The 27,479-nt window shown below is 40.7% G+C and overlaps 4 protein-coding genes across 6 annotated transcripts; 1 reads left to right on the top strand and 3 right to left on the bottom strand.

Moving 5' to 3' along the window:
• Window positions 1–716: 716 nt before the first annotated feature.
• On the bottom strand, window positions 717–9,680 carry LOC139305924 (tetratricopeptide repeat protein 31-like). 2 transcript variants are annotated; one of them, XM_070929872.1, is made up of 18 exons: window positions 9,543–9,680; window positions 9,332–9,354; window positions 8,115–8,178; window positions 7,703–7,947; window positions 7,505–7,585; window positions 7,342–7,410; window positions 7,051–7,224; window positions 6,567–6,734; window positions 6,374–6,437; window positions 6,155–6,245; window positions 5,908–6,049; window positions 5,336–5,431; window positions 4,995–5,094; window positions 4,587–4,824; window positions 3,547–3,621; window positions 3,325–3,427; window positions 2,706–2,821; window positions 717–1,702 (listed from the first exon to the last, which is right to left on the bottom strand). In XM_070929872.1, the coding sequence occupies exons 1-18, from the start codon at window positions 9,565–9,567 to the stop codon at window positions 1,603–1,605; spliced, it is 1,974 nt and encodes a 657-aa protein (XP_070785973.1). In that variant the 5' UTR covers window positions 9,568–9,680; the 3' UTR covers window positions 717–1,602. The 2 variants fall into 2 exon arrangements, with proteins under 2 accessions (XP_070785973.1, XP_070785974.1); XM_070929873.1 differs by having other exon boundaries at window positions 8,115–8,173; window positions 9,543–9,653.
• A 726-nt stretch (window positions 9,681–10,406) lies between these two features.
• mfsd8 (major facilitator superfamily domain containing 8) lies at window positions 10,407–15,442 on the bottom strand. Its single transcript, XM_070929842.1, has 12 exons — window positions 15,389–15,442; window positions 15,033–15,115; window positions 14,450–14,493; window positions 13,821–14,061; window positions 13,564–13,677; window positions 13,274–13,418; window positions 13,022–13,080; window positions 12,678–12,786; window positions 12,414–12,548; window positions 12,218–12,321; window positions 11,707–11,933; window positions 10,407–11,577 (listed from the first exon to the last, which is right to left on the bottom strand). The coding sequence occupies exons 2-12, from the start codon at window positions 15,061–15,063 to the stop codon at window positions 11,371–11,373; spliced, it is 1,416 nt and encodes a 471-aa protein (XP_070785943.1). The 5' UTR covers window positions 15,064–15,115; window positions 15,389–15,442; the 3' UTR covers window positions 10,407–11,370.
• A 1,773-nt stretch (window positions 15,443–17,215) lies between these two features.
• Window positions 17,216–21,098, top strand: LOC139305734 (butyrophilin subfamily 2 member A2-like). Of its 2 annotated transcripts, none has more exons than XM_070929675.1 (9): window positions 17,216–17,295; window positions 17,484–17,546; window positions 17,944–18,312; window positions 18,413–18,706; window positions 18,810–18,899; window positions 18,986–19,021; window positions 19,263–19,286; window positions 19,391–19,435; window positions 19,543–21,098. In XM_070929675.1, exons 1-9 carry the CDS (start codon window positions 17,256–17,258, stop codon window positions 20,076–20,078), a joined length of 1,497 nt encoding a protein of 498 aa, XP_070785776.1. In that variant the 5' UTR covers window positions 17,216–17,255; the 3' UTR covers window positions 20,079–21,098. The 2 variants fall into 2 exon arrangements, with proteins under 2 accessions (XP_070785776.1, XP_070785775.1); XM_070929674.1 differs by having other exon boundaries at window positions 18,810–18,902.
• Window positions 21,098–26,569, bottom strand: LOC139306286 (uncharacterized). The gene is made up of 7 exons (XM_070930230.1): window positions 26,557–26,569; window positions 26,345–26,429; window positions 26,067–26,262; window positions 24,651–25,723; window positions 23,710–24,500; window positions 22,567–22,770; window positions 21,098–22,444 (listed from the first exon to the last, which is right to left on the bottom strand). Exons 1-7 carry the CDS (start codon window positions 26,567–26,569, stop codon window positions 22,200–22,202), a joined length of 2,607 nt encoding a protein of 868 aa, XP_070786331.1. The 3' UTR covers window positions 21,098–22,199.
• Between the last annotated feature and the right edge of the window lie 910 nt (window positions 26,570–27,479).

Genomic DNA, 27,479 nt, shown 5'->3' with positions numbered 1-27,479 from the left:
TGTACGCAGCTCAGGACTTCAGCTCAATGTGCCATAATGGTATGTTTATAATATCTAAATCATCTATCAGAAAGTTGTCAAAAATAATTCCTAGATGAACTGAAATATGTGTTGTGCTGTAATATGAACAAAGAGTCTCCACATTGCCAGTTCACTGCAGATCCAATACTTAGCTTGTGCTGCCATCTATTGGCTTTTAGACCTCAAGATTACATTTAGAAAATCCAATCAACTCAAATTCAAAGCTGGATTACTGCCTGGACAAAGAGGGCAAATGTCCCCAGGGACCTTGAAAGCCCCAGTCCATTGTAAGTCAATTAATTGGCCATAATTAATCAATTGCAAATTTGTTCAGAAATATGCACCACTCAAATACATCAACCAAAATGTTAAGCACCTCAAAGTGGGTCCTGCATTCATGTGTAATCTTAAAGCCCTGTTTTGTAGAGGGGTCCAGGGTCAAAATCTAGTTACCTTTTCATTAATTCAGTTTATATTGTGCTCATGTGATACATATTACCAAACTGTTGCATCAACATTAAACATTTTTCCATCATTTCATGCTTTATTATAAAACTACAATTAGAAGCTGCCATATGTCTGTGTTTACTGTACTTACAGGAAATTGGGGAAACAATAGCATCAACAGTCCATATCCATTCCTGGCCCCCTAGTGGCGAAAGACCATGTTTAAATAATGAGACAGGAACTCAAAATATGAAGGAATCTTTAATAAGTAATGAGGCCATTTGAATAAAATAACATAAGATATGCCACCCCATGATGAACCACTGATCTTATGGATGTAAAAGAGGATTATAAAGGATTGTTTACAGCAAGACAGGATAAAGCTGCAACATGTATTTAACAATATAGTGAATAATAAAGAGCATTCTGAATATTGATACTGAATACAGATAATTTAGTTACAGGCCATAAATGTGAGGCTCTTGTTATTATTTTTTTAAAGTTCACTCTGTATACCAAAAATGATTCCTGCATCTGGTTATATCACTAAAAAAACCTCAATGGTTTTAGAGCATATCTGATACTGTATTGGGGCCCAATACCATAATTTAGGAATAAAAAAAGTCTCAGACATTTCTGATTATTTTGGCACTCAGCTGTGATAGACTACTCTGCCAGCCTGTACTGCAGAGTGCTGTAAACACAAGTCTGCTGGACACTATGTTCTCAAGTGAAATATGTAAATTATAAACTGTGATTTTCCTGTATACTGACATTTAAAACACCATTATCAACCTATAATATTGCCCTCCCCCCATATACGTGTCCAGCCTTAACAATTTTGGCATCAAGAAGCTTTTGTTAATTCCTGGAATCAGCAGCTTACATAAACCTCATAATTCAAGTTTGTCATATTCAGTGTCTGATACTTATCTTACTTCTTTAAAGAAATTCTACCAAATAAGTATTGGTGTCTGTGGTCCACTAAAAATACTGATAACACTTTGGAAGAAAAGGAAGCAAAGCCTTCGAACCCTCTAGATACCATTGATTAATCTGTATTGGACAGTATAAGTGATTTTGCTTTTATTAAGGACAGTCCGACCCGAGGCGGCTCAAAGGTGTTGTTTCCTTTCAGTGATTGTGGCTGCCTCTGTAGTCGGAGACGTGTCTGTAAGGGCGAACAGGTCTTCGGCTTCCAAATGCATTCCCCCCATCAAAGTACTCGTTTTGCCTGTAAACAATGGATTAGATGAAACTCATTTACACTCAAATTGCATCAGTTTCAGCTAGGTGTACCTAATAAACTGGCAACATCTGCTTTCACACCTGACCTGTTTGATTAAAACGAACCCTGGTGGTTTTGTCCGGTTAGTGGGGTTCATGTGAGCTGGTGTGAAAGTTGTCAATTGAACCCTGATGCAGACCAAACAAACGAATCACAGGATTGTTTTTGATGCAACAGTCCTGCAAAAAATCCAACCATAATGAAAGTTCTAATGTTTAGTTTGGGTTGAAACTCACTGATGTAAGTGGGTGGACAAAATAAAAGAAACACCTGTCAGTATAACACTATACAAATTCAACAAAACCACAAACTTCCAAAATGATTATACAGTTGGATCAACCTTTAGAACAGTTTCAACAAAAACTGAACACAAGAACCCTCACAGGATTTATTGCAGGACTTGTAGTTTGCATTGGTTTTAACTAGGTGTACCTAATTAACCTAACTAGCAACTGAGTATATAAACAGTTTTAAAGAGTTAGTTATTACTCTAAATAGTCGATGAAAAGATTGAAAGCCCTCTGTCTTTGCCGAAAGTATGGAGCTGGACCCAGGATGTGATTAGCTTAGCATAAAGACTGGAGGCAGAGGCAAACAACTAGCCTGGCTCTGTCCAAGCATAAAAATAAGAAATGTAGACAATCCCCTGGAAAACCTGACTGTGCTAACTGCACCAAAGGGCTGGGCAGATGGATAAAATGTTGTTTGTCCAGAATTAGTTACAGCATGTAACTCAGTAACTTTGGTGAGAGTCATGCTAGCAGTTTCCCCCCGCTTACAGTCTTTATGCTAAGCTAACAATGTCTTGACTCCAGCTCTGTACTTATTGCGCAGACATGAGTGGTGTCAATCTTCTCATCTAACTCCTGCATAGAAAGCAAATAAATGTATATCCTAAAAAATGTTGAACTATTCCTTTAATGTCAATGTTGGATATAAAAGCACTCACCTCATGTTCTCGTCTTGCAGGTCGTCAGCTTTGAGGGCAGATTTGGAAATGCCCATGCCTTGAGGAATCCTGTCTGGGTATCTCACAGCAATCTTGATGCCGTTCAGCTCAAAGCCCTGAAGAAGTGAACAAAAACCACAAAGAAATGATTGTATAGAAGGAGTAAATATCACTAGTCTCAAGCTGGCAGAGACCTCCTCCCCATCGTGCACACGTAGGAGAGGGAGCAATAATTAGTTTGTCTTGGAGACCAAATGTGAACAGATAACAGGGCTCATAGGACTAATGCAGTAGGTATTTGTAGTTGAATGGAGATTAAACTTGCATTACATTGTATTAGTTCAACCAAGGAAAATCTAATAAACATGGCCATGTCACCAGTCTATTGTAGTTGCAAAATGCAGCCAAATTAAAAATAATTCTTTCTTATTATGCTGCAATTTGTTATCGATACATACATACAGAACAGAAAAGAGTACACAGAGAGGAAATGTGCAATTTATAATGAAAACAAAATAACTGCCACCCAGTCACAATATCTATGGAGTGCAACTCAAGTAGACAATCTGTAGTCACATTGTAATTTAAGGCCAGTAGTCAGAGCTCAGAGTGTGCTTACATGAAAGCGCCGGATTGCTTCATCACAAGACTCTTGTTTGGTAAAGTTTACGAAGGCGCATCTTTTGGCAGTCAGAACCTTCGCACTATAGACGTCCCCAACCCTGCAAGAGGAGACAAGTGTGAGTCATCACTTAGTATGCAAATCAAGTATCAAAAGGTTGAACTTTGGAAAATCAGGCTTAGTGTCTCACTAAAATGAACTAAACTAATGTTCTCTTACTTGTTAAACAGGTTGGTGATCACATGCTCAGTTACTGGGTAAACCAAGTTTCCCACCCAAATAGGAAACAGCTCCCTGTTGAAAGAAAATATTGATTCATCAAATAATTTTAAGATGACAGACAATATGTGACACAACCTATGCAAAGATCCTGATTGTTACTTTGTAGTTAAACATCATCATTCATAACAAAGTTTAATTATTTTCTGCTCTCTTACAATGTACTGTCTAATTAGAGGAGGAGTAGCAATACCAATAACCATAAGTATACTGTCTGTAGAGTACTTAATTAAGCTTGTCCAATACAAGAACTAATCAAGTATCATCCAATCTCCCTCATACAGGAAAGTATTAATACTGCCAGTGTTATACAGCACCAAATCAGTGCGCCAACAACCATAATATCACACAAGAAGTAGGACCTGGATCAGTTTTTTAAGCCACATATTGATGCGTTACAAAAGTTGTCACTAGGGCTGGGCAATATGGCCAATAAATAAAATCTTGAAAAAAAACATCTTTTCCTACAACAAGAATAAAACATGATTTAATTTAATGCTCAACTATCTTGCACATGGAGACTTAATTTTTATTTCAAAGACATGCACCATCCGCAAGTCTGTCTTCATTATACACATTCAAAACATACAGTTAATCCCACGCAGCTATGGACTGTCAGCACCAGATGCTTTAACTAAGTAGGGAGCAGTTATCAGTTTCAGAAGATATGGAACAGAAAAGTTCTCACACCAAAATGAATCTCCTGCTTTGTCATTAAAATGCTGCCAAAGAGATCTATGGATACTTTCAAGGCCTGGAAATGGACAGAGAGGCAAATGTTCAACTCTAAAAAGAAACAAGAATCAAAGCTTGAGACGTCAATGAAACAGAACTCCACCGAGGTTACACTCTACAGCAGTTAGTAAGTGTGTTAAGCAATTAGATTGGCAAAATAGGCTGGTGATCCTTAGTCTGAAGTCATTTTTAAATAAACCAACTTGACATTTTGATCACTGCAGTGAGACTGAATTTATACTCACTGTGGCGGGCGACTGTCTTCATTTTTGTTCTTCATGGCCTGATTAGGAACAGGCTTTGGTTGACTTTGGACATTTGACTTATTCTGGACTGGGCCTAAAGGTTTGTTGTTAATTGCTGTTTTTGGTGCATCCTGGGACTGAGGAACAGGAACAGGGTTTGTGTTGGCTGAAAGGACTGGAGAGACTCCGGTGACATTAGCCACTAGAGCCAGTGGGAGAGTGCCATTTTGAATAGCTCCTAAACACAAAGACAAGGGATTAAAATTGGTATGGCATACAAACACATAGTAACCAATGGAATTTGGGCTTTTAGGAAATGTATTCTACACAGGTACACAACAAGGGGATTTCCATTCCCTCTGATGCATGGCAGCATTTAAATCTAATCTCAGACAGGCAGACACTCACCTGGTCGACGATTTAACCTGGACAGCACCTCTAGTGCTTTTCTTACTGTTCCATGAATAATTAAAGCATTTGAGCTCTGCTCCCGAGTGAAACCATACGCCTGAAACAAAACAAGATCATCTATCAATTTCCCTGCAATTCTCTTCAAAGTGAAACAATGTTGGCAAAATATTCTCACATTGCTTTTTGTGTGATTACTTTGAGTCTTAAATACATTTTAATAAAACTACTGAGCTGTTTTTGTTCAAAATGCAACAAATTAATGTGATTACATGGAGTGGAGCACTTTTTTTGGACACCATTTGTGACTACACACAAACACAGATATTCCTGTTACACACCATTAGTTGTGTTATCTGCAGTTCCTGGGCAGCTTCTGCATAACAACTGTCCAGTTTGAGAACCTCCCTGAAGGCCTGGGCAGCCTCCTCATACCTCTGGAGGAGGAAGAAGAGAAAAAAAAAAAGATGAGCTTTCAGCACCCGCTACCTCAGGACTAAATCAAAGTTCAGGCTCATTGACTGTCATGCTGCTGGACTAATCAGCCCAGTTATTAATGTTTACAGCAACAGCTAGTCAAAACAAGTCTGAGTAAATAATGGTAGCCTGTGCAGCTCAATGACACTTGGAATTAATTCAGTGATGTTGCAACAAGGCCAAAGAGATCACAAAGTCATTCCAACCTGAAATACTGGGGGTAAACGAGACAATGTAAACACTAATGAAAAAAAAGTTTACCATAGAAGTTAGTCACAGCTACAAAAGCTGCTAAGAGGTGGATCATATTTAGGGGGTTATGGTACAAATACTCTGATACTGATACTGATACATGTCATGGTTTTGTGGTCACAGTTCAATATAGGGAGGAAGCCAACAGTGACAGGGCACATATGGGTGGTACAGATTATTTTACCTTTAGACCTGCCAAAGCTCTGCCCTTCCTAAACAGACCTTTAACCCAGCCTGGACACATGTTGAGAGACAACTCTGCATCAGTCAGCGCCTTCGCATATTCTTGCGTCTTTTCAAAACAAAAGGACCGATTGCCAAACAACCTGCGACAGAAATAACAGTCAAAACACTCCATAAATAACAGTGGTGGTGTAAGCACGATCAGTGAATTAATGTTAAATGAAGTAAAGGGTTGTTGTTGTTCTTACTTAAACTCAGTAGGGTTGTATTTAATTGCATCTGTGAAATACTTCACAGCCATATTAAAGTCTCCAGTACTTGCAAATCTATTTCCAATATCTAGAGAAAAAAGGAGAAAGGTAAAATCTCATTGATAACATAATTTACACATGAATAAATATTTATCTACAAATCATGAACACCACATCTGGCTGAGAGCTTGTGTACATGAGAAGGCCAAAACTTACTTGCAAGATCAGTACTTATTTTTACATTATCTTCAAAAGTGGGACTGCTGGATGCGGCAGAATCCTGTTCAGACAGCAAGTCAGCAATCAGATGAATAAAAGTTATTATTACTGTATTATGGTCAATCTGTGGTCATTGGAATAGTAATCATCACCTGACATCTCAGTGGAGATTATATACAAGATACCTCACCTTCTTTTCAGCCTCTGAGTCTTCATCAGCTTTGCTAGGGACGGTTTGAGGTTCTTCTTTAACCGGGATCTTCTTTTTTTCCCTCCTCTCAGGCCTGGGCTTCTGCTCCAATTTACGCCTCGCTATAAGAGCAGCTTTACTCACAAAAGTACTTGTCATATCCAGTTCCTTAAAAAAAAGTAACAAATAAATAAGAATAGAGACACAATTAGTCATCTTCCTAAGTGGTAAAGGATTACAAAGCAGAAGAGTTTGCCCTCACTCCACAGATTAAAAGTTTTGTATAAGGAACAAAAGGCAGCTGTAGCATTAATATTTTATGTCATGTCATTTCAGGATACATCACAGCATATGCAAATTATACCTTCAATACAATATTTTTCACTTCAAGTGGCCAAACTATACTATAAACATATCAACATATCACACAAAGAGATGGAGATAAACACTCTTTAAATGATACAATAAGATGAGCACTTGGTACCTCAGAGTCGCCCAAGTAATTCCTGGTGTCACTATCTTCATCGCTGGATTTGTCTTCACTACTGTCACTGCAGTCTGTATCATTTGCTGAAGCAGACAGTTCATCACTGAAATTGGATTCATCAGTAACTGGTTTACTCTCAACTGCTTTAGACTGCTGTGCATCATCCTTTTCCTGTAAAACAGAAAAAAAGAAGCCTGTTAAAATTTGAACGTGCACCTCGATTCAGTTTTGTTGGAGGCTGCCATTTGCAATACTTTTTATAAGATGTTGCACACAAATGATCATTACCTCTTCATTTTTTATGGGGTTCTGTTTTTCCTTCCCCAACTTCTCAAGCCGTTTTCTTTCCTTCTGTTTCTGTTGGACAAGAATACACACAATGAAGTTTAATTTACACAATCTGACATTCACTCATTACTACGAAACTCATATTGGATGTAGCAGAATTTACCTGTTTCTTAAGCCGCTTCTTCTCAGCCTTTCCTTTGCTTTTTTTCGATTCTTGGACTAATCTGGCTCTTCTTTCAGTATCCTAAAAGAATTGCAAAAAAAACCAAAAAACACTGCATCTATTTCAACCTTTTGAACTGTAGAATCACTTCACACCGTAATAAAGTCATCTAACTTGACAAAATAAATGTGAACTTACGCTCTCCTTTGCCTGAACTTTTACAGAGGGTGGACGAGGAAGGTCACAAGCTGAAGCGTAGTAATGCAGTCGAGGCTGATAACCAGAGCTGGATGACCTTGTATGGTTCCCACTAAATCCCCTATCACTACTCCAGTCAGAGAGCCTCCGGTATCCATGGGAATTGTTATGACCACGTACCCAAGTGTCATATTCGTAATCCTCCTCACCTGTAACATCTAGCTCATCACCATATTCCATGCCTGCTGCAGAAGAGAACGCTTTATAAGTTTGACATTTCACAACACATTTCATTAACCGAATTCCCAAATAAATGTGTAAAACCTTGCATTAAGTTAATACATTTTCACAAATAAAAACACTGAAAATAGACTTGTGCGTGCAGCAAATATGTAATGTGATATCTTCTTACCAAGAAGACCAAGTCTCACTATCTGTTGAATACCAGGACGTCTCTCAAACATATCCACACTATTCTAGACAGGAGAAAGACAGATGTGAATGTCAGTTCCACATAGTTTCTTACAACCATCAGATTAGCTCAGCACCTTCAGCCTTGAAACTTTACATTTCTCTACATATAAAGCTGTGTGCCAATGCCAGCACTGACAGTGACCTCAAGTTTGCTGGCACTGAAGCACTGTGTCCTTAAGTTTCACTTTCCTTTACCCAGAGTAAGCTGACTCACTGGCACAACACATTTAAAGCCAACAACTCTGGAGACTGAATCTAATTTGGTGAAAATGTCCGTATTCTAAAAGCTAAGCTTGCCGTAAAGTCAGGCACATGAGGAAAACAATATGCTATAAAATGGGACAAATCCTAAGGAAGTGAAACAATGAAGCATGTAAACAAAGTCACGCTAGAAATTTTGTTTGTGACAGGGCAAAGAAATAAATTACAGTGATTGAAAAGTTTGCTTTCCAGGCTACACAATTTGACCTTTTGAGAGTTATGTAATCAATTGTGAGATGATGTGATCTAGTAAAAAAGATTTTTGACTGCTTTTGACATTTGTTCTGTAACATTTTCATGAGTGAGTCCCTATATCGTTTGTATCTTTTGCTCTTAAGAAGAAGAAGAAGAAGAAGAAGCCACAAGCAGGCTGCACAGGTAACAATAAGTGTCAGCTGTAAATGTTAGCAATACCCCAATTAAAGAGAAGGTGGCGCTATCCAATGTAAACAATGTACATGAATACTGCATTCAACAGAGGAATTTGGGCTTTGGTTTCCAGGAAGAAAGAGGTCTTCATATATCAGTGTTTTCAAATCAATTTGAGAGTCAGGGTCATTTGTAACGTTGCGTTTGTTTTGTATGAGAAGTAACGTTATCTACGCACACAAGACACTTCTGAATGCTGAATAAACACAGGAAGTGAGTACGTGCACTGATTAAAGTATCTCGAAATAGACGGTCAGCAAGACGGATCAAAGCTTAGTCTGATGAATCCATCACTAGCTTTCAAGTACAGGATGCATGACGGCTGCCACTACATTGAGGACATGTCCCCATGCCAGCGTTACAATATCGCCTCCCACACACCGAGTGCAAACATGTGGGCGCTTCCTTAATGTATTCGCTTTTGGGCATACACACATCAAAGATGAGTTTAAAAGGTGTACTTACGACCATCCGGATACCTGTAAACTCTGAAAAAGAGGAACACAAACAAACAATGTAAACACTTACAATTTCAGCGTTAGACAGAACCAACGCGGTTAGACAGTAATCTGTATTTAGTCCGAACTCTCAACTAGCTAGTACGAGTGAGCTAGCTTGTCAACCTTAGCTAAACTAGCCACAAACTTCTTCTGACGCAATATATGCAGTTTCTTACCGGTCTCGTCTCTAAATAGCTCCATGTTTAGTAATGCATGCACACCACAGCTTCATATACCGTTAAACTCGAGTTAATTACTGCATTCATTTAACGCTAATGTTAGCAGCCTCTAACTTTTCCTATGGGCAAGCTGTCTGCGCGCTCTCAACTACTCTCTGCATCGCGTCAACGGACGGACCTTACCTTTTATTGTACGCATGCGCGCTGTGAAACCACTTCCCTGCAAAGCCCCTTTGCTGCCGCCTACCGGACGCCTGCTCATACAGCTTCACTCCCTCCATAAAATAATGTACAGACCACTCCACATTCATTTCGCTTCCATGCTGTTGTCGCATCAGAAAGCAGCACTCGTTTACAGAATAATTTGTCTGTATGTCTATTCAAAGTTAGCATTTGAATGTGATGGGTTTTATTTGAATCATAGGAACAAGGCTACAGTGTCCACATGCCCTATGGAAAAACTACATTGTAAAGTCATGGTTTGAAATGTTTGGGGCTACATCTAGTTATTTAAGAAAACTTGAAATACAACCATTAATGGCTTCAGACTATACATACTATGCATATTTATTATGTATACTTATACCTGTTTTACATTGGTATGACAAATCACTATATTACCCAAATAAGGATTTTAGCAGTCGCACTACTTTATTTGCACATATATATTTGCACAATTCATTTACATAGGCTAACATATGTGTATAGCTTTTAAATGTTATTTAACTTCACATTTAATTTATTTAATCTAATAGCTCTTTATGTGCATCCTGCACACGAGGGACGAAAAAGCCTTTTCTCACTCGATTGCTTTACCAAGCCTTATAAAATTGAACACAAAGTGACATTGATAATCTAAGATCACATTCATTGTTTAATGCATTACTCAGTAAATCATCCACACATCACTTTATGAATTATTTCAGGTAGACAACAACCTGTAGTTTTAAACAACCATAAGCAGAGTCAATAACGGAAATAGGAAAAATATAAAATAGCAAAATGTGATCAATATCTTCCTTTAGTTGAATGTGGAAATGTTTCATTTAAACCCCATATATAATGTTTGCTTCTCTCTCAAGAGACATTTCTTCCACGACAACCACATTGTAATATTCTCCACTTAAAACAGCAACATAATAATTTTAAAGATGTTCAATCAGTAAATAAAGTACAGGGAATCCAATGAATCAAACGTAATTCAGCAGTCAGCTCTTTTTATGTCAGTAAAAACTAAATATCAAACAATTTGATAGCATTAATTGTAAGGTTATGGTTGCACCTATGTGCCTGTAGATTTGTCAAATGAATGTTAAAATTTAATGCACATTCTGAGAAGCTTTTCAGGTCTTACCAAGGCTTTGCTGAAGTAGTCTGTGTATTAAAAAATGTTTTTCAAATTCATTTATCTCAGACCAACAATGCAATTAAATAAAACTTTCAGCTTTCAGTAACAAATATTTAGTAACTCGTTGATTTAAAACTACAATGGGTTTGATATCACAGGCCCACCTCCACACCACCTCTTGTAAGATTATGAAAAGGCATCCCAGGGCTTCATTCACTACAACTGAGTGAAAGTGCAGCTGCAGTGCTCGCTCCCTTTTAACTTGCGAAGAAGCTATCTTTGGTCACGTCATAAGAAAGAACCTGGCCTTATCTTTTTCGCCATAGAGTTTAAAGGTCAACCCTGAGTCACAAACTCTAAAAGGCTTATTGGTTACCACACAAGTAAGTAACAGCAACAGAGCCATCATTATAGCCTGGAGTTTGGCTTTGACAATAAAAGTAGCAATCAGTCTCTCCAATGGGAAATCTTGACTTGTTATTCTGAAGTCCTTCCGTAGCGTACAGAAAAAGCGATGAGTCTGTGGTAAAGAGAGCTGAGGAGGATGATGGCCCCTACCACCATACCACAGATGAGGCTGAAGGCCCAGCGGGGTCCCAGGAGGGTATACACCTGGGAGACAAAGACTGGGCCCAATGTCCGCGCCCCGCTCCCTGAGGCTGTCAACCACCCCATGTACACACCCTGCAGAAAGCAACCGTAAACATCCACATTCTGGGTTCTCAAAATATGCATGATTTTAATATAGGCATTTAATTAAGTTTCAATTTTATTTGTTAAAACAACACATCTATTACCCTACAGTCTTCTTACCTGAGGTCTAGGTCCAAGGATTTTGGAATACAGTGTGTAGGACATCACGTTGCAGGCTGGGTATCCCACCCCGATGAGGATGTCAGATGAGATGTACTGCGCCAGATTGATGGCAGGAGTATACTGGCACCAGGTCTGTTCATACGGGCAGCCTGTTGGCTCCAAGGAGCTGTTGGAGGCTTTTGTGGCTTCAGACATCTGACTGACCAAAGAGTTGTTTTTGAGGTCTGTATTTTGAAAAGAAAAGCAGAGTTCACTGCAGAACACACCTCAGCCAGACTGCTCATTTTCAACAGTTATCCAGTGTAACTCTCAGCTGTAGTCTTGCAGCCCCTAGAATTGGCACCACTACACACCATTGTTGTACATTAAACATTTTGTTAAAAATCTCTAATTATCAAAGCCCAAAGGCCAAAACAGTGTTAGTTCTATCAAAAAAAGCAGAAAGAGCCAAACTGGCATTCGATCTGTAGCAATTAATCACTCACTCTGCAACTAAAACAATGCATACCTGCCCACTGGATTTTAGGGTAATGGTTTCCCCATGGAAGCAGAATAAAGAAGCCACAGAATATAATGGCCAGGCCAACTAGCAAAACTGGACGATCCCCAACTCTGGAAGGAAATAAACATTCTTCTTGATTACCCAAATTTATTGAAGCTGAAATGTCTTTCTATCTAATCCATACATGCATGAGGGAGGTTACCTTTGAGAGGCCACTTTTACAACTAGAAACACCAATATGGATTCAAATCCAATGCAGCAGATGATGATGCCATTGTATAACACAGCTTCTTTCCTTGTCCAAGCAAACATGTCCATGGACAAAGGGGTGGCAATTCTGAAAAATTACAAAAAAGATAACGTCAGATTTATACAACTGAGTATATAAAGAGGCAGGTGTAAAGTAGCAATGAGTGTCTTTGTTATATTCTAACAGACTAACAGTAGTCTGTACTGAAATACATACGTCTCAAATACAGCAAAGATGAACATGACGACGAAGAAGAGGACGTTGGATGTCAGGACCGCTACCTGATCGATGGTCTCCTCAGTTTCTTCACTTATGTCAACGCTATCTACAGGAAAGGGAAGAAATAATAAAGGCTTGAACCAGAAATCTTCTATAATTCTAGAATCTATAATTCTACTAGTACAAGTAGAACAGACCTGGGCAAGGGCTGTCATGTGTCATGATCTCTTTCATGGTAATGTCACACACCGTCCACTACACTTATTATCTTTATCTTTATCATCTTCTTTGTTTGTACACTTTATCACTACCTGTTATGACAGCCTTAATAAAATAAATACCTTCTGATGTGTAGTTGATGGCTCGCATGTGTCTTCCATAGTCATCAACACGGTGCTCTCTATTGACAAAAATCATAACAGACATCCTAGTCAATTAAAATAGTATAAACTGACAGAAGCGTAGCTACATCCAAGGATCTATGATTGATTTTGGACAAAGCAGTATGGGGATCTCAATTTGATGTGCTCAAATTCCAAAATCTACAGAAAAACAAGAAGACACACTGTATATACATGAGGGGAAAGCCTCACCTCAACACCAAAAGAACCAGCAGGATGTTGATGAGTCCAAAAGCTGCAGCCAGGAACGCAGGAGCAGTGTACATGTTGAGCTGCAGGTCTATGAACTCAACTGTGACGCCACGCTCACCAATGAATGATAGGCATGCCTGAAGAGCTAACATATACAAAGATATGCAAATGTTTAAACAAACAAACCCACAACTTTTTTTCCCCACCATGCACTACACTCAACTACACTAATCATTGCTCTCTATACTGGCCGGGTTTATGTAATATGAACAAAATATAGCCATCTTTACCTGGTCCCAGGATGAAACCCAGGGCCTGACAGGCACTCATGTTCGCCATGGCACTGGTCCTCTCCTTCAGTGATGTAGCACCAGCAACATAGGACCTCACCACAGCAACATTACCTGCCATGAAAAGACCAAAGCTAATGTTAGGAGTAGTGTGACATGAACCACATCATTATATAGTAGAGCAGAACAATATGTACAGTTATGTGGACATTTAAAAAGTAAATAATGTGAAACATATTCAGTCCCTCACAAATCACCTGCTCCAACACCCACAAAGGCTCTGGACAAGAGCATGTGGAACTTGTTATTGGTTTTGGGCAGGTATGCATAGGCATAGTAGATATTGGCTGACAGGTTGATGAAGATGGAGCACACCAGTGGCTCCCTGCGTGGCCGGTAGTTGGACCAAAGACCGAAAATGGGTGAGGCCACCATTTGACCGAGACTGTAGGCTGCCACCACCCATCCCAGGAAGGTGGCATTGGCACCATTATCAATCTATAATAAACATTACCAAGAAGAAAAACACGTAAAAGCATGAGCATGTCCTATGGAAGACCCTGCTGTCAATTTAGTATGACATTATGACATTGCTATGAGAGAGTTTTAGAGTCCCATTGTTGATGCATGCAGTTACATTTGACACATAACCAGAATGTGCCATGTATTAGAATTGCTTTACTACTCAGTTTGACTAGTTCACAGGGCAAATGCAGTGCTTCTGCTAAATCCAAACTTAAGTCCCCAAAATGTCCTTTGTAGCTTCTTTCACTTCCTGTTTACCTTTTCAAGATTGCCTTTCAACGACAAAAACAAAGTGCCTTAATTTGTATTACTGACATCAGCCGTATAACCTTTTACAAAGAAAATGGTAAGCCATACATACCCTTTGCAAATAGGGCCACAGAGATGTGATGACAATAGTGAAACCTGGAAGGGCACATACAACATAGATGATTCACATGCTGTCAAAGATCCTAAATACTGTGAATCATATCATACCAAATACAAGCCAGGCACACACTCAAATGCATCATATTCATAGAGACAGTACTTATTGCAGAAATACCTTGTGAGTTTCTGAGTGTGTTTTGTTTAGCTGGTTAGGATGAAAAATTTGGTTCTGTATGCATCTCTGACTGGATGGATATAATTGTTAATACTCAGAACCTCAATAAAGAAAATGTTTCATTAATCTAATGTTACCCAAGGGTTTTATAATTTAGTTTGTCCTAATGGGATTTCAGATGTATTTTAAGTTACACAACAACACTATTGGCACTGATTCAGTGTCTCCATCAAGAGACAGGGCAGTTTCCTTGATAATGATCACCACCTTAGCATGGAAGAGACTATTTTTCCATACATACACAATTTGTTGAAACCCTAGAGAAGTGTTTCTGCAATGGACTTTCTATATTACACAAGTTTAAGAGTCAAAAATCCCTGTAACTCATGGGCATCCTCACCTACACTGCTGAGAAACATGGTGAAGTACATGATTCGGATAGACCTCCACCTACTCTTGTAATCACCATCCTGAGAGTCATCACTGTACAAGGGCAAGAGGGCAAGACAGTACATGTGATTTGAGGTTATTGATATAGGCTCGTGAACATGACAGACCCACAATCGAGTAAAATAATTTGACCCAAATGGTTTACATAAAGCATGGATCACATACAGTACAGGGTTAGTAATACTAGTTCTTCAACAGCCTGTTTGGTAAACGATGCACTTGTGAAGCTACCTGCTGAATTTTTACCCCACCTAAGGTTACAGTGGCTAATTTGTCAAGTAAATGGCTATTGAACTCCACACTCACCTGCTTGCATCATCCCTGAGCAATGGAGTGGCTTCGTCAGAGTCAACAATTTGAGGCATTTTTCCTAAAAACAGCACCCCAGCAAAATGATGAAGCTACCCCGGACTTCGGAGATGTAAAACAGCGTTACTAAGTCACCATGTAGCCGAGGGTCAGTGAACTACACTGCTAACGCTAACTGCAACTCTCCCGAATAGCTCTGGAAAGCTAGCTATAGTATCAGCTAACGTTAGCAACTAAAACTAACATTGCACATTCTCACATATACATTACCCTAACGAACTTCACACTTTAAGTGGGGTAGTTTCCAACCGACTGTGAAGTAAATTACGAAAGTGCGCCACACAAGCGCTTACAAAACTGGACTATGGTACCAAAGACAGCTAGACTTGACTACTGTCATGTCAAACAGTGTTAAGACGACAATTTCCCGTTTAACTTTTCAGAATAAGGTACATCAGAATTAAATGAAACTGATATTTTGGTTTCTTCAAACAGTAGACTGTTCATATCTTAACCAAATACTAAAAGTAAGTTTGTTTATATGAATATTGAACAGTCTTAAGACCTATCCGTTCGCTTTTCAACCATGACCAACTACACGCATTTATTTTGAAGACCGTATCGCACAACATCCGGGCCCATTCTGGTGTTTGTAGTTTATCTTGACGCAGCGCACTCACGTGAGAATTCACAGATCACATAAACACTCCCGTCCCTCATTGGCACATCTGGAACATCCAACTCTAATATTGTGCCAGGTTTGAAAACAGTCGATTTTAGATGTATTCATTTAGCAGACAATACAATGCAACAATACATTCATTATAAATGTTTTTAAGACTCAATTAACTGAGGAAGAAATAGGACAAAGAAACAAACACAAAAATATATTTATTTCATTATCTTATATTTATTTATTTGATATTGAACACTTAGGACCTGGGGTTCCGTACTGCCTGAGGGCTTTTGAGATATGGAACACATCCAGTCGTTTGTCCTTCAGGAATATAAAGGGATTAGTGTTGAAAAACGTGTACTTCTGGCCAATCTTTGCTTTAATGAATATGACAATAAACTCGACGAGCCTCAGTTGTTCCTACTTGGATATATGAGTTAATTTCAAGAGAAGATCTTGGTACAGGCTGCACACAGTCAGTACCAAAAATGTAAACTCTTCATACACTTCCGCTTTATATGGTGCCTAAACCTTGAAGAAACCACGCCATAAGGAGTGTTTACCCCCACTGTCTGTGACTGATGGCCAAGACCAGATCCCATCCATACTTATTATGAAGGTGAAGCATCTCCAAGGTCTTCAGCTTGTCTTTTACCTCCCAGCATAAAGCATGCCAAGGACCCAGGGGTGCTTCTCAGGTTAACTATCATGTCATCGCATAATTTAAACACTCCTCCATACCCATACATTTCTTCCACAGGGATTAGCCTATAATACAGCACCCACGTACAAACATAAGAGCGGGAGATTTTGTTAGGTAAACATTATTATTATCCATAGTGGAATATTGCACATGCATTTTACGCCTCTACAAACCTTCTTCTAGATTTCATACATGGGCGAGCATTTACTGCAAAGCAAATAAAAGTACTCATGAGATAGTAGCGAGCCCGCCCTCTCATCCACACCTGTACGTTTGTTCACTGACACGCGCCTCGTTCTCCTTCAAAAGTGAAAGTAAATCTTTCCTTTAGGAGCGGAGCATTTTTGAATGCGGGGATTTTCATGATTCCAAGTCCACGAAGAAATGACGCTTAAAAGCTGAAGCTGACTACAAATCTTATTTATCTACATTTGAATCGCGCCCTCATTTTTGTCCTTAACAGCTGTAACGTCACCTCGAGTTGCATGAAGGATATTTCGCCCTGGAATTACGAGAGCACAATGGGTAGGCCGAGGTTTCACTTCGCACGGTTAATCAGTCGCGAAATATTATTCTTTTTACGCTTTTATTCTGTTGTTGTTAGAGCTGTATTGATTTAGGGTGTGGAGAGCAGGTCTGTGTGCTTCATGATGTTACGGTTGGTTTAACGCAAAGAGCCTGCGGTTATAAACGGTGTCTCTCCCATTTTACAGGTCCACTGATACTCATGACCCTCGTGGCTGCTCTTGGTGCATCATTGTGTAGTGCTGCTCCTGGTAAGTCCCGGTTTCCTCTCAGCCTACATCCTCACATCTGTTGTATTACTGGGATTTCCCTTGTCATAGTATTTCACCATGTATTACTCTCCATTCCTACATTTTTGATCAATTTGGTGAAATTTATTCACTTTTCATTGTTACTTTTTGTGCTAAACCCATATACTTTGCTTTTATTTTCCACTAAACCCCATTAAGCCTTATTTGCTTAGAATAGCTTTGTGTCCTCTTTGAACAGACCATGATTTATCATCAATTATTAACAAAACTGTTGTATATACTATAAAGGTAAGAATGCATCTTTACTTATCTTAATTGTTACAACAACAAAAAAAACCCACAGACAATTACAAAAGCATAAACTTAACTAACAGATTTTTTTTTGCCTGTTTCACAGTTTCAGATAGCTTTGTGGTTTTGGTCAGGTCCCCTGTCTTAGTGCACTACGGCCAAAAAACCACGTTACCATGCTGGCTTAATCCACCACAAAATGCAGAGGGTCTGGAGGTACGTTGGTACCGTACTGATCACTTTGATTCCCCGATCATGCTTTACCGGGCAAGACAGTTTGAGGATGCAACCCAGGAAGCTTCGTACGTGGGTCGAGTCTCGTTTGGCTCAAAGGATGCAGTGTCTCGTGGGCTGGCAGCAGGTGATGTGAGCCTGCAGCTGGTAAATGTCACACTCCAGGACGCAGGAGAGTACACTTGTTACGTCAGCAGTGAGCACGGTTATGACAGAGCAAGCATCAGTCTCATTGTTACAGGTGAGCATCATGAAAGTGGAGAAAACGCACAAAACCAAAGGATGGTTTAAAAAAAAAAGTCTCTTCACCTTTACAACAAATGTTTTAATCCTCTTCCTAGAAACGGGAGCCTTCCCTCTTCTGTCAGCTATGTGGAAAGAAGAGAACATGGTGAATGTGAGCTGTGAGTCTGGAGGCTGGTATCCAGAGCCTAGTCTGCGCTGGTTGGACCAAAAGCAGGTTCTGACCCCAGAGAGCCTGAAGCACAGCAAAGAGTCTTCTGGTCTTCTGTCAGTCCACAGCTGGCTTCTTGTCTCCAGCTCCTCTGAGGTTTCCTGCTCAGTAGGCCTCTCTGGTGAAGAGGCAAAGGAGGCAAGATTGCGCCTGGAAAACCCTCCTCAGCCTGATAAACAGGGTAAAGAGAATTATGTGCAAGTGTGCAACAGTTGCCTTTTCTTTATTCTTTTTTTCACTTGGAACAACACACAAAATTCCAAGATTTCTTTTCTTTTATTTAGAGTCTGGATCTTCAGCAGCTGGATGGGTTGCCTTTGCACTAGCCATGTTAGTGTTAGCTGTACTTGGAGTGCTGTACTTCACAAAGAGAGGTAGTATGTAAATACCTTAAACAGAAAATGCAAAATTAATTCAAACATCAAACAAATAAAAATCCTGAAAATGTTCTTTGTTTCAGGGAAGAAAGCTAAATCAGAAAGTGACCACGCTGAAGGTAAGAACTACCACAGAGTCTCATTATTTAACGCTTACACAACATTACAGTGAAAGTACATGATATGTGTATTAAATGGGTACTCAAACAATTTAGTGTTAGATTTTAGTTTTTAGCACTTCTGTAAAGGACTTGTAGAATCCAGCTTGAGTCATAATAGGTGCTTTGTCTCTCACATTTCCCCTAATGCCTCCATAAAATAGCAGAACCCATGGATTAATTATTTTTTTGTTTCCCCCAGAGAATGAGACACTTTTACAAGAAGGTAAGAAGTAACTCTGTTGCTGTTCATAGGGTCAAAGCTTGCTGTAGAGAATTTTATTTGGAACAGGTGATTGAAAGAATCTATTTTTACTTATTCTGTTACAGGAGTGATCCAGCCAACAGATCTATCAACTATGCGCAAGTATTATAGTAAGCACTTAAGAATTTATTGTAAACAACAATTATCTACTGAAGTGTTTCTCTTACCTGACTTTTTCTGATTTCATCCTAGTGTTTTTTTTCAATTTCATCAACAGAAAGTGTTACACTTGACAAGACAGGAAATCCATATCTCAAAATTAAGGATGGTCTACTGAGAGACAGACAGTGTGATTTTCCCGATAAAGAAAAGGTTACCTGTCTCACAGCTATCAGAGGAACACCTGGCTTCTCTTCTGGACGACACTACTGGGAAGTTTCTATGGGGACAAAAGAAATAGGCCTCAAAAAGTCCTGGTGGCTAGGAGTTACAAATGCAACTGTCATCCCTCAGGAGTCAGATTTTACTGCAACTACATCTAATGGTTTCTGGTTCCTGTCCTCTTCCCCTGACAAAGCAGATAGCTTTCAGTTTAGCACAGAACCAAAAGTTTTTGTGCCTGTCTCTTCCAGACCGCAGACTTTTGGTGTGTATTTGGATTACGACAAAGGAGAGCTTTCCTTTCATAATGTGGACGATAAGAGTCTCATTGGCAGTTTAACAGCTAAGTTTACAGGGGAAGTCTTTCCATTGTTCAATCCTGGTAAAGGTGACACGGCTGCTATGAAGATTATGGGTGACAGAACAGGGTGAGTGTAGTGGCATGGGGAACGCTGTAGATTCAGCAGCAATAGAGTGAACTGTTGTAAGAAAACACTTTCATCTTGAAAAAATCGGTTTTATATTTTAGCACTGTACACATATCCCATGTTGAAGGGGAAAAAACTTAATTGAACCAACTTTAAGTGTTTCTTTTACTTCATGGTTTCATTTAGTTCAGGGAAATCTGAGTGACTGAAATGGGTGACCACCCAGCGTTTGTAAATAAGTTATGTTAAAGCTGAAATGTTGATAGTCATACTAACTCCATCTCAAACTCCAAACCTATTGTGCATGGGATAGACAAAATCTTACAACTAAGAATGGTCCCTCTTAAATTGCTCTGAGGGCTTCATGTGAACATTTAGAATACATTTCCTTCTCATGGTGCAGTGTGTAGCACAAAGTTTTCAGTGGACTGGTACCTCAATATACAGGGCATATTTTAACACAGTTGATGATTAGCTGCACAGGTCGCTCAGGTTGTTTGGTACTGGCCTTTTGACTTCCCTGAAGCACAAGAGAGAGTTGTTTTATGCTTGTCAAATTACCTGAGTGTGCTCCTTCAGTTTTCTTGTTGAAAAACAAACCACTTTGTGTTATAACATATTTGTAGCTCAGTGTTTACTATATTTTTTGGTGTAGTCCCAAAGTCACAGGTTTTATTGTCTTCTCTCCTCTTTGTATAGCACATTGAATTGCCTAGGTGTGAAATGGCTGACATAGTTATTGTAGCCACAATTTAGAAATGTAAACTCAACTGATTACAGGTGTACATGTACTTTGTGTGCAAATGCAATGCAATACACTTGACATCTGGAATGAGGCAACATTACTTTAGTGTTGAGTTGATGGGCTGTATTCAAGTAACCTTTGGTATTTTGTTGTACTCAATGGCATTCCTATTTTTCATCTTGTTTGTACATGTCTGTCCAATGCATGTTGATGTTAAAATGTAAAATAATTGTTTAATGTGAATGCTTTTTTGTGATTTTTGAATAAACTCAATCATATATGGAATCCCATATTTATTTGTCATTTCTGTTGTCTTTGTCTCACTCTGCGTCCACAATTTAAAACTCACATTACAATCCAGTTTAAGAAAACACAGCAAAATGTCATACACTTTAATAAGTACAGGTAGTATTTACAGTATATACACCATAACACGATACTAACTTTGTCATCACTACTGTATACTTTTCATAGAGTAGGAAGAATTTACATTATGAATAAGACCATATGTTGAAATAATTTTCTTTTTTTTAAATTCTGATACGCAATAAATTCAAGTAGGCGTGCCTTGATACATAATAGTCTGACTATGATGGTATAAGGGGTACGCAAGAACCACTTCACAGGTGCATCATGGTCCAAGACTTCAAAGAATACTTTTTAATACACTTCGTCAGTTGGGCTCCATGGGTTGGGGGCACAATGCCAGTCAATATCACAAACACAAACTATACAAGTTCATATGTGTCTCAGTCCTAAAGACATGTAGTCTGTCTGTGGGGATTTTTAAAGATCGGAACGATTTGTTTCTTCCTCCAAAGCTTTACACATTCACGTTTGGTCATCAGCCTTGAGCAAACACTGGACCAAGGAGCCTTTGCTGCATCGTGTCCTGGTTGTTTAAAGCGAATACTGCAACCTCCTGGATTAGCATCACTCCAGGGACATTTGTTTCATGTCACCCCCTCTCTCCTAAATCTCCTACCACTCGTCACTGTCAACTAAAGCAAAGATGACAGGAAAAATAATTTTAAAAAAGCATTCACTATGTCTGAATTTATTTTCACACTTTTGGGTACATCTTGTCCAACCGCTTAAAAATACATTTGGAAAACAGACACTGGGCATCCTGAACACTGAGTATGAATGATCCTTAACTGGAGCAACTCATCTGTTTTCTTAGCTTAGTCAATTTTATTACACCACTCGCTTATAACCAGGGTGATGAGGCTGGGGATGCACCTAACTTTAGGTACTGCACCCATGAAAGAGAGGAAAAAGAAGCTGCTCTCCACCATGACCAAGACCTTTTCTCTTCAATATGATTGCTGGTGGTTTATACATTATGGTAGGTGTCCTCTGCCATGTCTGGGTTTTGCCCTAGCAGACCGAGGCAGCGCTTTCCCTCCTCCCCTGCTTCTTCAGCAGCTGGATGCGGTTGTGGACGTAAAACTTGATGGCCCTCCAGTCTCGCTGGTTGCTCACCAGCAGGGGGCAGAGTTCGAGGCAACGCTCACAGTCCGCCTTCGCAGGGACTCGCAGCTCCATGAGGTTTCTTTTTAGGTGAGTCTCCACTGCTACACGCTCTGCCTCTGACCAGGGACGCTTCAGCACACCGCGCTTCCCTGTGACATAGAGGAGTAGGTGTTACGAAGTGTAAAGAAATAGAATAAGTAGCATAGGATCAAATGTATAAGGATGTGACTGAAGCTTGGGACATCATAGACTGATATTGACAGATGGTTACCTGATTTGGGTGGAATACATCTCCTCTTATGAACATTGGCTATTGAGGGGCTGACTGGAGAAGGAATGGGCGCTCTCTTCTTCCGTGGCGGTCGCCCTGGTCCTTTCTTCTTCACCATCACCTCAGCTTTCTCCTTGACTTCCTCCTTTTCATCCTCTGCCTCTGACTCTTCTGAAAACGAGTCTGCTGAGTTGCCAGACATTACTGTAGGACAGAGATAAAATACAGGGTAGTTAACCAAAATTGAATGACTAACATACAGCATAACATTTTAAGAAAAGGGATCAACTGCAGTACTGTTGCTTATTGAAAAGGTTTCTTAATAAATTGGTGCCAACAGACCCTCTGGCAGATTCATTCTAACAAACTTGTGGAGATAAAGTTTCTCCAACTCAAAAATTATCTAGAATTTTCCTTAATGTACTGGTGCAGCCATGAAACGGTGGCTTTGATTTGTAATATTCCAGCAATGAGTGTATTGTGGCTTTATGGTTGGTTATATGCCAGACTATTTCTTGGCCAGGCACAATGACTTCCTGGACTCTTTCGCTGGTTGCCTGGCAACTTCACGATGACAGTCAGTCTCCAGGAAATCACTGCTCTGGGCCCAGAAATAGTCCAGCACTTAAAGTACTTTAAAAGGTCAGTTCATCAAAATCACACACACCAAAAACTTAAAAAAAAAACATTTTCACACATGTATCAAAGTCATTTTCCTATATACCCCTAGTGGTGTCCAGTAATGCAGATAATTCTGGTTAATCTTAAACAGGTTTTGTGATATCTGCTACTGAGGCTGTAGAGACACTCTTCACAGAAAAACTCAATAATAATGTCTCTTTCCAGAAAAAATGTTACGGTAAATTGGGGATAATTTACAAACTTTGCTGTGATAATCTAACCATTTTCTTTTTCTAAAGTTGTTTTCAATTAGACCTGTGGATTATTGTACCAAATTCTATTCAACACTATTGTGTTTTTTTTTGTTTGACCCTTTAAAAGTAATTTAGGAGGCTGATCCCAGAGTCCAATACATATTAATAGTTCTACTTGAAGAAGAATGGTTGAAAATACCTGCTGATGAGCCCAAATGGCTTCAACATTTTCTACTGAAAACAGAGGATGCATGATGTCACTCCTTACCATCCAACTCGAGACAGATGTGCTGCAGGCTCATCCCTCGGAAAAGCACACCCTCCCTCTCTCCATAAAGAACAACACGACCAACGCGACCCATCAGTGCTGGATCCCGAACGATAGTGGAGCAGTTCTGGGTCACATGGTACTCACGTTCCAGGAAGTCCTCCAGCCGTTTGGTAGCTCCACCCTGGCTCTCGCCCTCCTCTAATAATAACAGTTGTGTAAGTATTGCTACCTGCCGCCGCACACGCGTCGCTGTCAGTGCTCCAGGGTTCTTGGCCCCGCTGGCTCGTGCCAGGTTTCTCAGAAGGTCCGTGCCCCGGAGTGGGGTGGCAGGAGAGTGGTAGGGCCGAGAGAAGACATAGGGGCTCTCTGGGTCCACACCCACATTGGGGCTGGTTTGAAGGAGTAGGTCAAGGCAGGACTCACAGTGTGGTGGGAAAATAAGTGGCTGGATGCGACCACGCTTGCCCAAAACACCAGCCCGCGGGAGGTTACAGAGGACCTGGCGCTCAAAGGGGGAGAGGAGGACTTCCATGCCAGAGGGGGCACTGCTGCTGGAGCTGGCCTGGGGGGTGAAACGGTTGCGGTAGTCCTGAATAGTGAGCTTGGCCACCTCACATTCCCGGTGGCGGTTGTAGAGGATGAGCAGGGAGAGGCTGGAATGGCAGAGCAGGCGCCAGGCCTCGGCAGAGTGAGGAGAACGGGTTAAAGACAGGAAAGAGGAGTGCTGCTGACGGCGGAGGTAGACGACCAAACAGGAGAGGGAAGAGAGCAGCGGAGACATGTGATGTCTGCGTGTGTTGGAAACAAAAGACGAAGAGAGGATTAAATGCCTTTAAAAAAGGTACCACCCAAAACATCACCAATAAATATCGAATTGATAATAAGACTACAATATGTGTTTCAGAGACAGAAAGAAAAAGACAATAATCTAACCATACCTTACAATCTCTCCATTCTTTTCCTCTGGTGCGTCCTCATCTCCTTCTCCACTTAGCTCCAGATCTTCATCTGGATCTATGTCTGGCTCTGGAGTAGGAGGTGGAACCAGCTCCTCTTGACTTCTGGAGCTCTCCACCTCCACCTTTTGCTGCTCTTCATGCTTTTCTCTCTTCATCCTCCGACCCCTTCTGGGAGTAGATGGGGGAGGCGGTGACGGACTCTTTACCCGTGACACCATCGGAGGTGTGGGGCGTTTTGTGGTGGGCAGTGGTAAGCTAGGACCCTTCTTGGTGGCTGAGGGCTGAGCCGAAGACGGTGGTGAAAGCGAGAGGGAGAATGAGACGCCGCCTGTGCTTGAGCGAGTAGCTGGTGATTCCCTCTCTCTGGAGAAGAGAGAGGGTGGAGCAGGGTTGGAGGCCGAGGGCTGAGGGACAGCAAAGGAATGACTGTGAGGGGCGGAGGTGGAGGACGATGAGGGGTGAGGATGTGAGGCGCTGCCATTTGACGAGCTATGCGTGTGCAGGTGTGCCAGCTCCATGGCCGTTCTGACCTCCGGCTGGTTGGCGTGGTGCTTCTCCAGGTGGCGCGCCAGAGAGCGGTAGTGGCGGCCGCAGTAAGGGCAGTGCTGCCGCCGGCTCACTGTGGCACCACTGGAGCTGCCAATGTTTATGTTAATGTTGTTGTTGATGTTGGTGGTCGGGGGTGCCAGGGCGCCGACTGGGGTCTGGGACTGGGATCTGGCTGGGGGTGCGACAGGTGCCGGGTGGGAAAAGGATGAGCAGGGGCGCCCGGGTCCTCTGGAGGAGGTGGGTGAGCTCTTCTTCTTCGCATTGACCACAGCAGGCAGCTTGCGCTTCTTGCGGCGGCGGAGCATTCGACCCCTTATCTCCTCCATTTCCTCTTCTTCATCATCGTCGTCATCATCATCGTCTTCCTCCTCTTCGTCCTCCTCACGGTCTGAGTCGCTGGGCTCAGAGTGAGTGAGGGGGGAGGATGAGGGTGATAATGACCAGGAGGGGGTAAGGTAATCAGAAACGGAAAGGGACAGTGGGTGGGGGCCTGCCTCCTCTTCCTGGTTAGAAAAGATTTCAAATTAAAACAAACGTTAGCTCAACATGTACCTATATTAACAGGTTTTTGTCAACAAATTTCATGAAAAAACAATGTATTCTGACTTCCCTACTCTGGCTCTCAGCCCAAAGCCCATTCATTCCTATGGAAGACAGAAATCTTTAATTGCCTCTAGACAACAATGGAGCTATAAGGCACGGAGGAAAAAGCTATATCAGGCTTTGGTGATTGAGTGGTTGGTTTTGGTCTTTTCATGGGATTTGTTGACAATAAGAAAAACATAGATCATCACCAGACTTTTCCTTTAAGCAATCCTTGTCCACTTTATTTGGTTAGTAGCTCACCATTGCATTCTCGCCCCAATCCGTCAGGCTGTAGTCCACTGTAATCTCCTCCCCTTTGGCGATGTCTCGAATTGCTATAACAACCAACCGTACCTGGGTCCCACAGTGGACTTCTCGAATCCGGCAGTTGGGCGGCGGATGGAAGAGCACAGGTCCTCGAACACCACTCGCTCCCTCCTCCCCCAACTCTGGCACACTGGAACACATAAACTGACATTAGCAATATGGATCCCCAACCTAAAAAAGAGCACAGTTATCATGGTGAGGTTCCTCCTTACCAGAGCTGAGTTGGATCAGGCAGGTAGTAGGGACTCCCGGGTGGAGGGAGGCGGTCTTCTGCACCCTCTGGATACTGGCTATCACCTGGGACAGAGTGGACTGTTTAAATCTAGCACATCTTAACTGCTTTATCACCAAGCACTGGCCTTATGTTTGGAAGATGGAAGGTGGCTCTCCTTACTACAATAAACTGCTAATTACAACATGGTACACTTGTTTTCCATACGCACCAGAGTGGATAAAAACACAAACAGTAGGTGGCAAAACGTGTGTGCGCGTGTTTCTATATATACCAGGGCTGTAGCTGTGCTCTGATATGCTCTCCTCCTCCTCATCTTCTGTTACATACGCTCGGTCACACACCTTCACAGGTGTCCCCTTCCTTTTTCTCCCACACACACGGCTGCAAAAACAAAACCAGGACTTCATTTAGCATAATGATGCATTCAGACAAAGCAGTGCTCAAGACTTTCCTCCTGTAAATTCAAGTGGAGGACAGCCAAAATGAGCAGAGCGTGTGATACATGTTGCAAAGCAATGCTAGAATCTGTTCACGTAACATTTCTCTTAGGTGTGTGACTCATCCACAACAACAATAAGGCTACAAACTACTTAAGTAGTGATGGTGGCAGCAGTGGTGGCGACAGTGTATTTGTTGTTCTTCCACCTAAGAAAAATTGAAATGATTTGACAAGCAATCAAAACAAAGACAAAACCTACATATATTGCTGGTTTCGGTATACAGAGTATAGCAGAACCTAAATAACATATAAAAGGCGGAGACATACACACATTTGAGGGTTTAATTTTACCTGAGTGTTCATTAATTCATTTCATTTTTAAATCAGTCGAATAATACAATTTACAATGTATCTATTCATTGTTTATTATATAAAATGTCAGAAAATAGTGTGAAAAATACCCATTACAATTTCGAAGAGGCAAAAGGAAAAATCTTTCAATCAACAGTCAGGAACCTAAAGATATGCCATCATAAAACAGAGAAAATGTGAAAATTTCTCATATATCTCTCATATTTGAAAAGCTGTAACAGTTAATCAATTATCATAATAGTAGACATTATATTTTCAGTCAATCAACGTATTGATGAATTACTTCTGCACTAATTAGATA

The sequence above is a fragment of the Enoplosus armatus genome, chromosome 23 (assembly GCF_043641665.1).
Source record: "Enoplosus armatus isolate fEnoArm2 chromosome 23, fEnoArm2.hap1, whole genome shotgun sequence".
NCBI lineage: Eukaryota > Metazoa > Chordata > Actinopteri > Centrarchiformes > Enoplosidae > Enoplosus > Enoplosus armatus.
The sequence above is the reverse complement of the archived record's forward strand: the minus strand, read 5'-3'. Positions and strand labels throughout refer to the sequence as shown.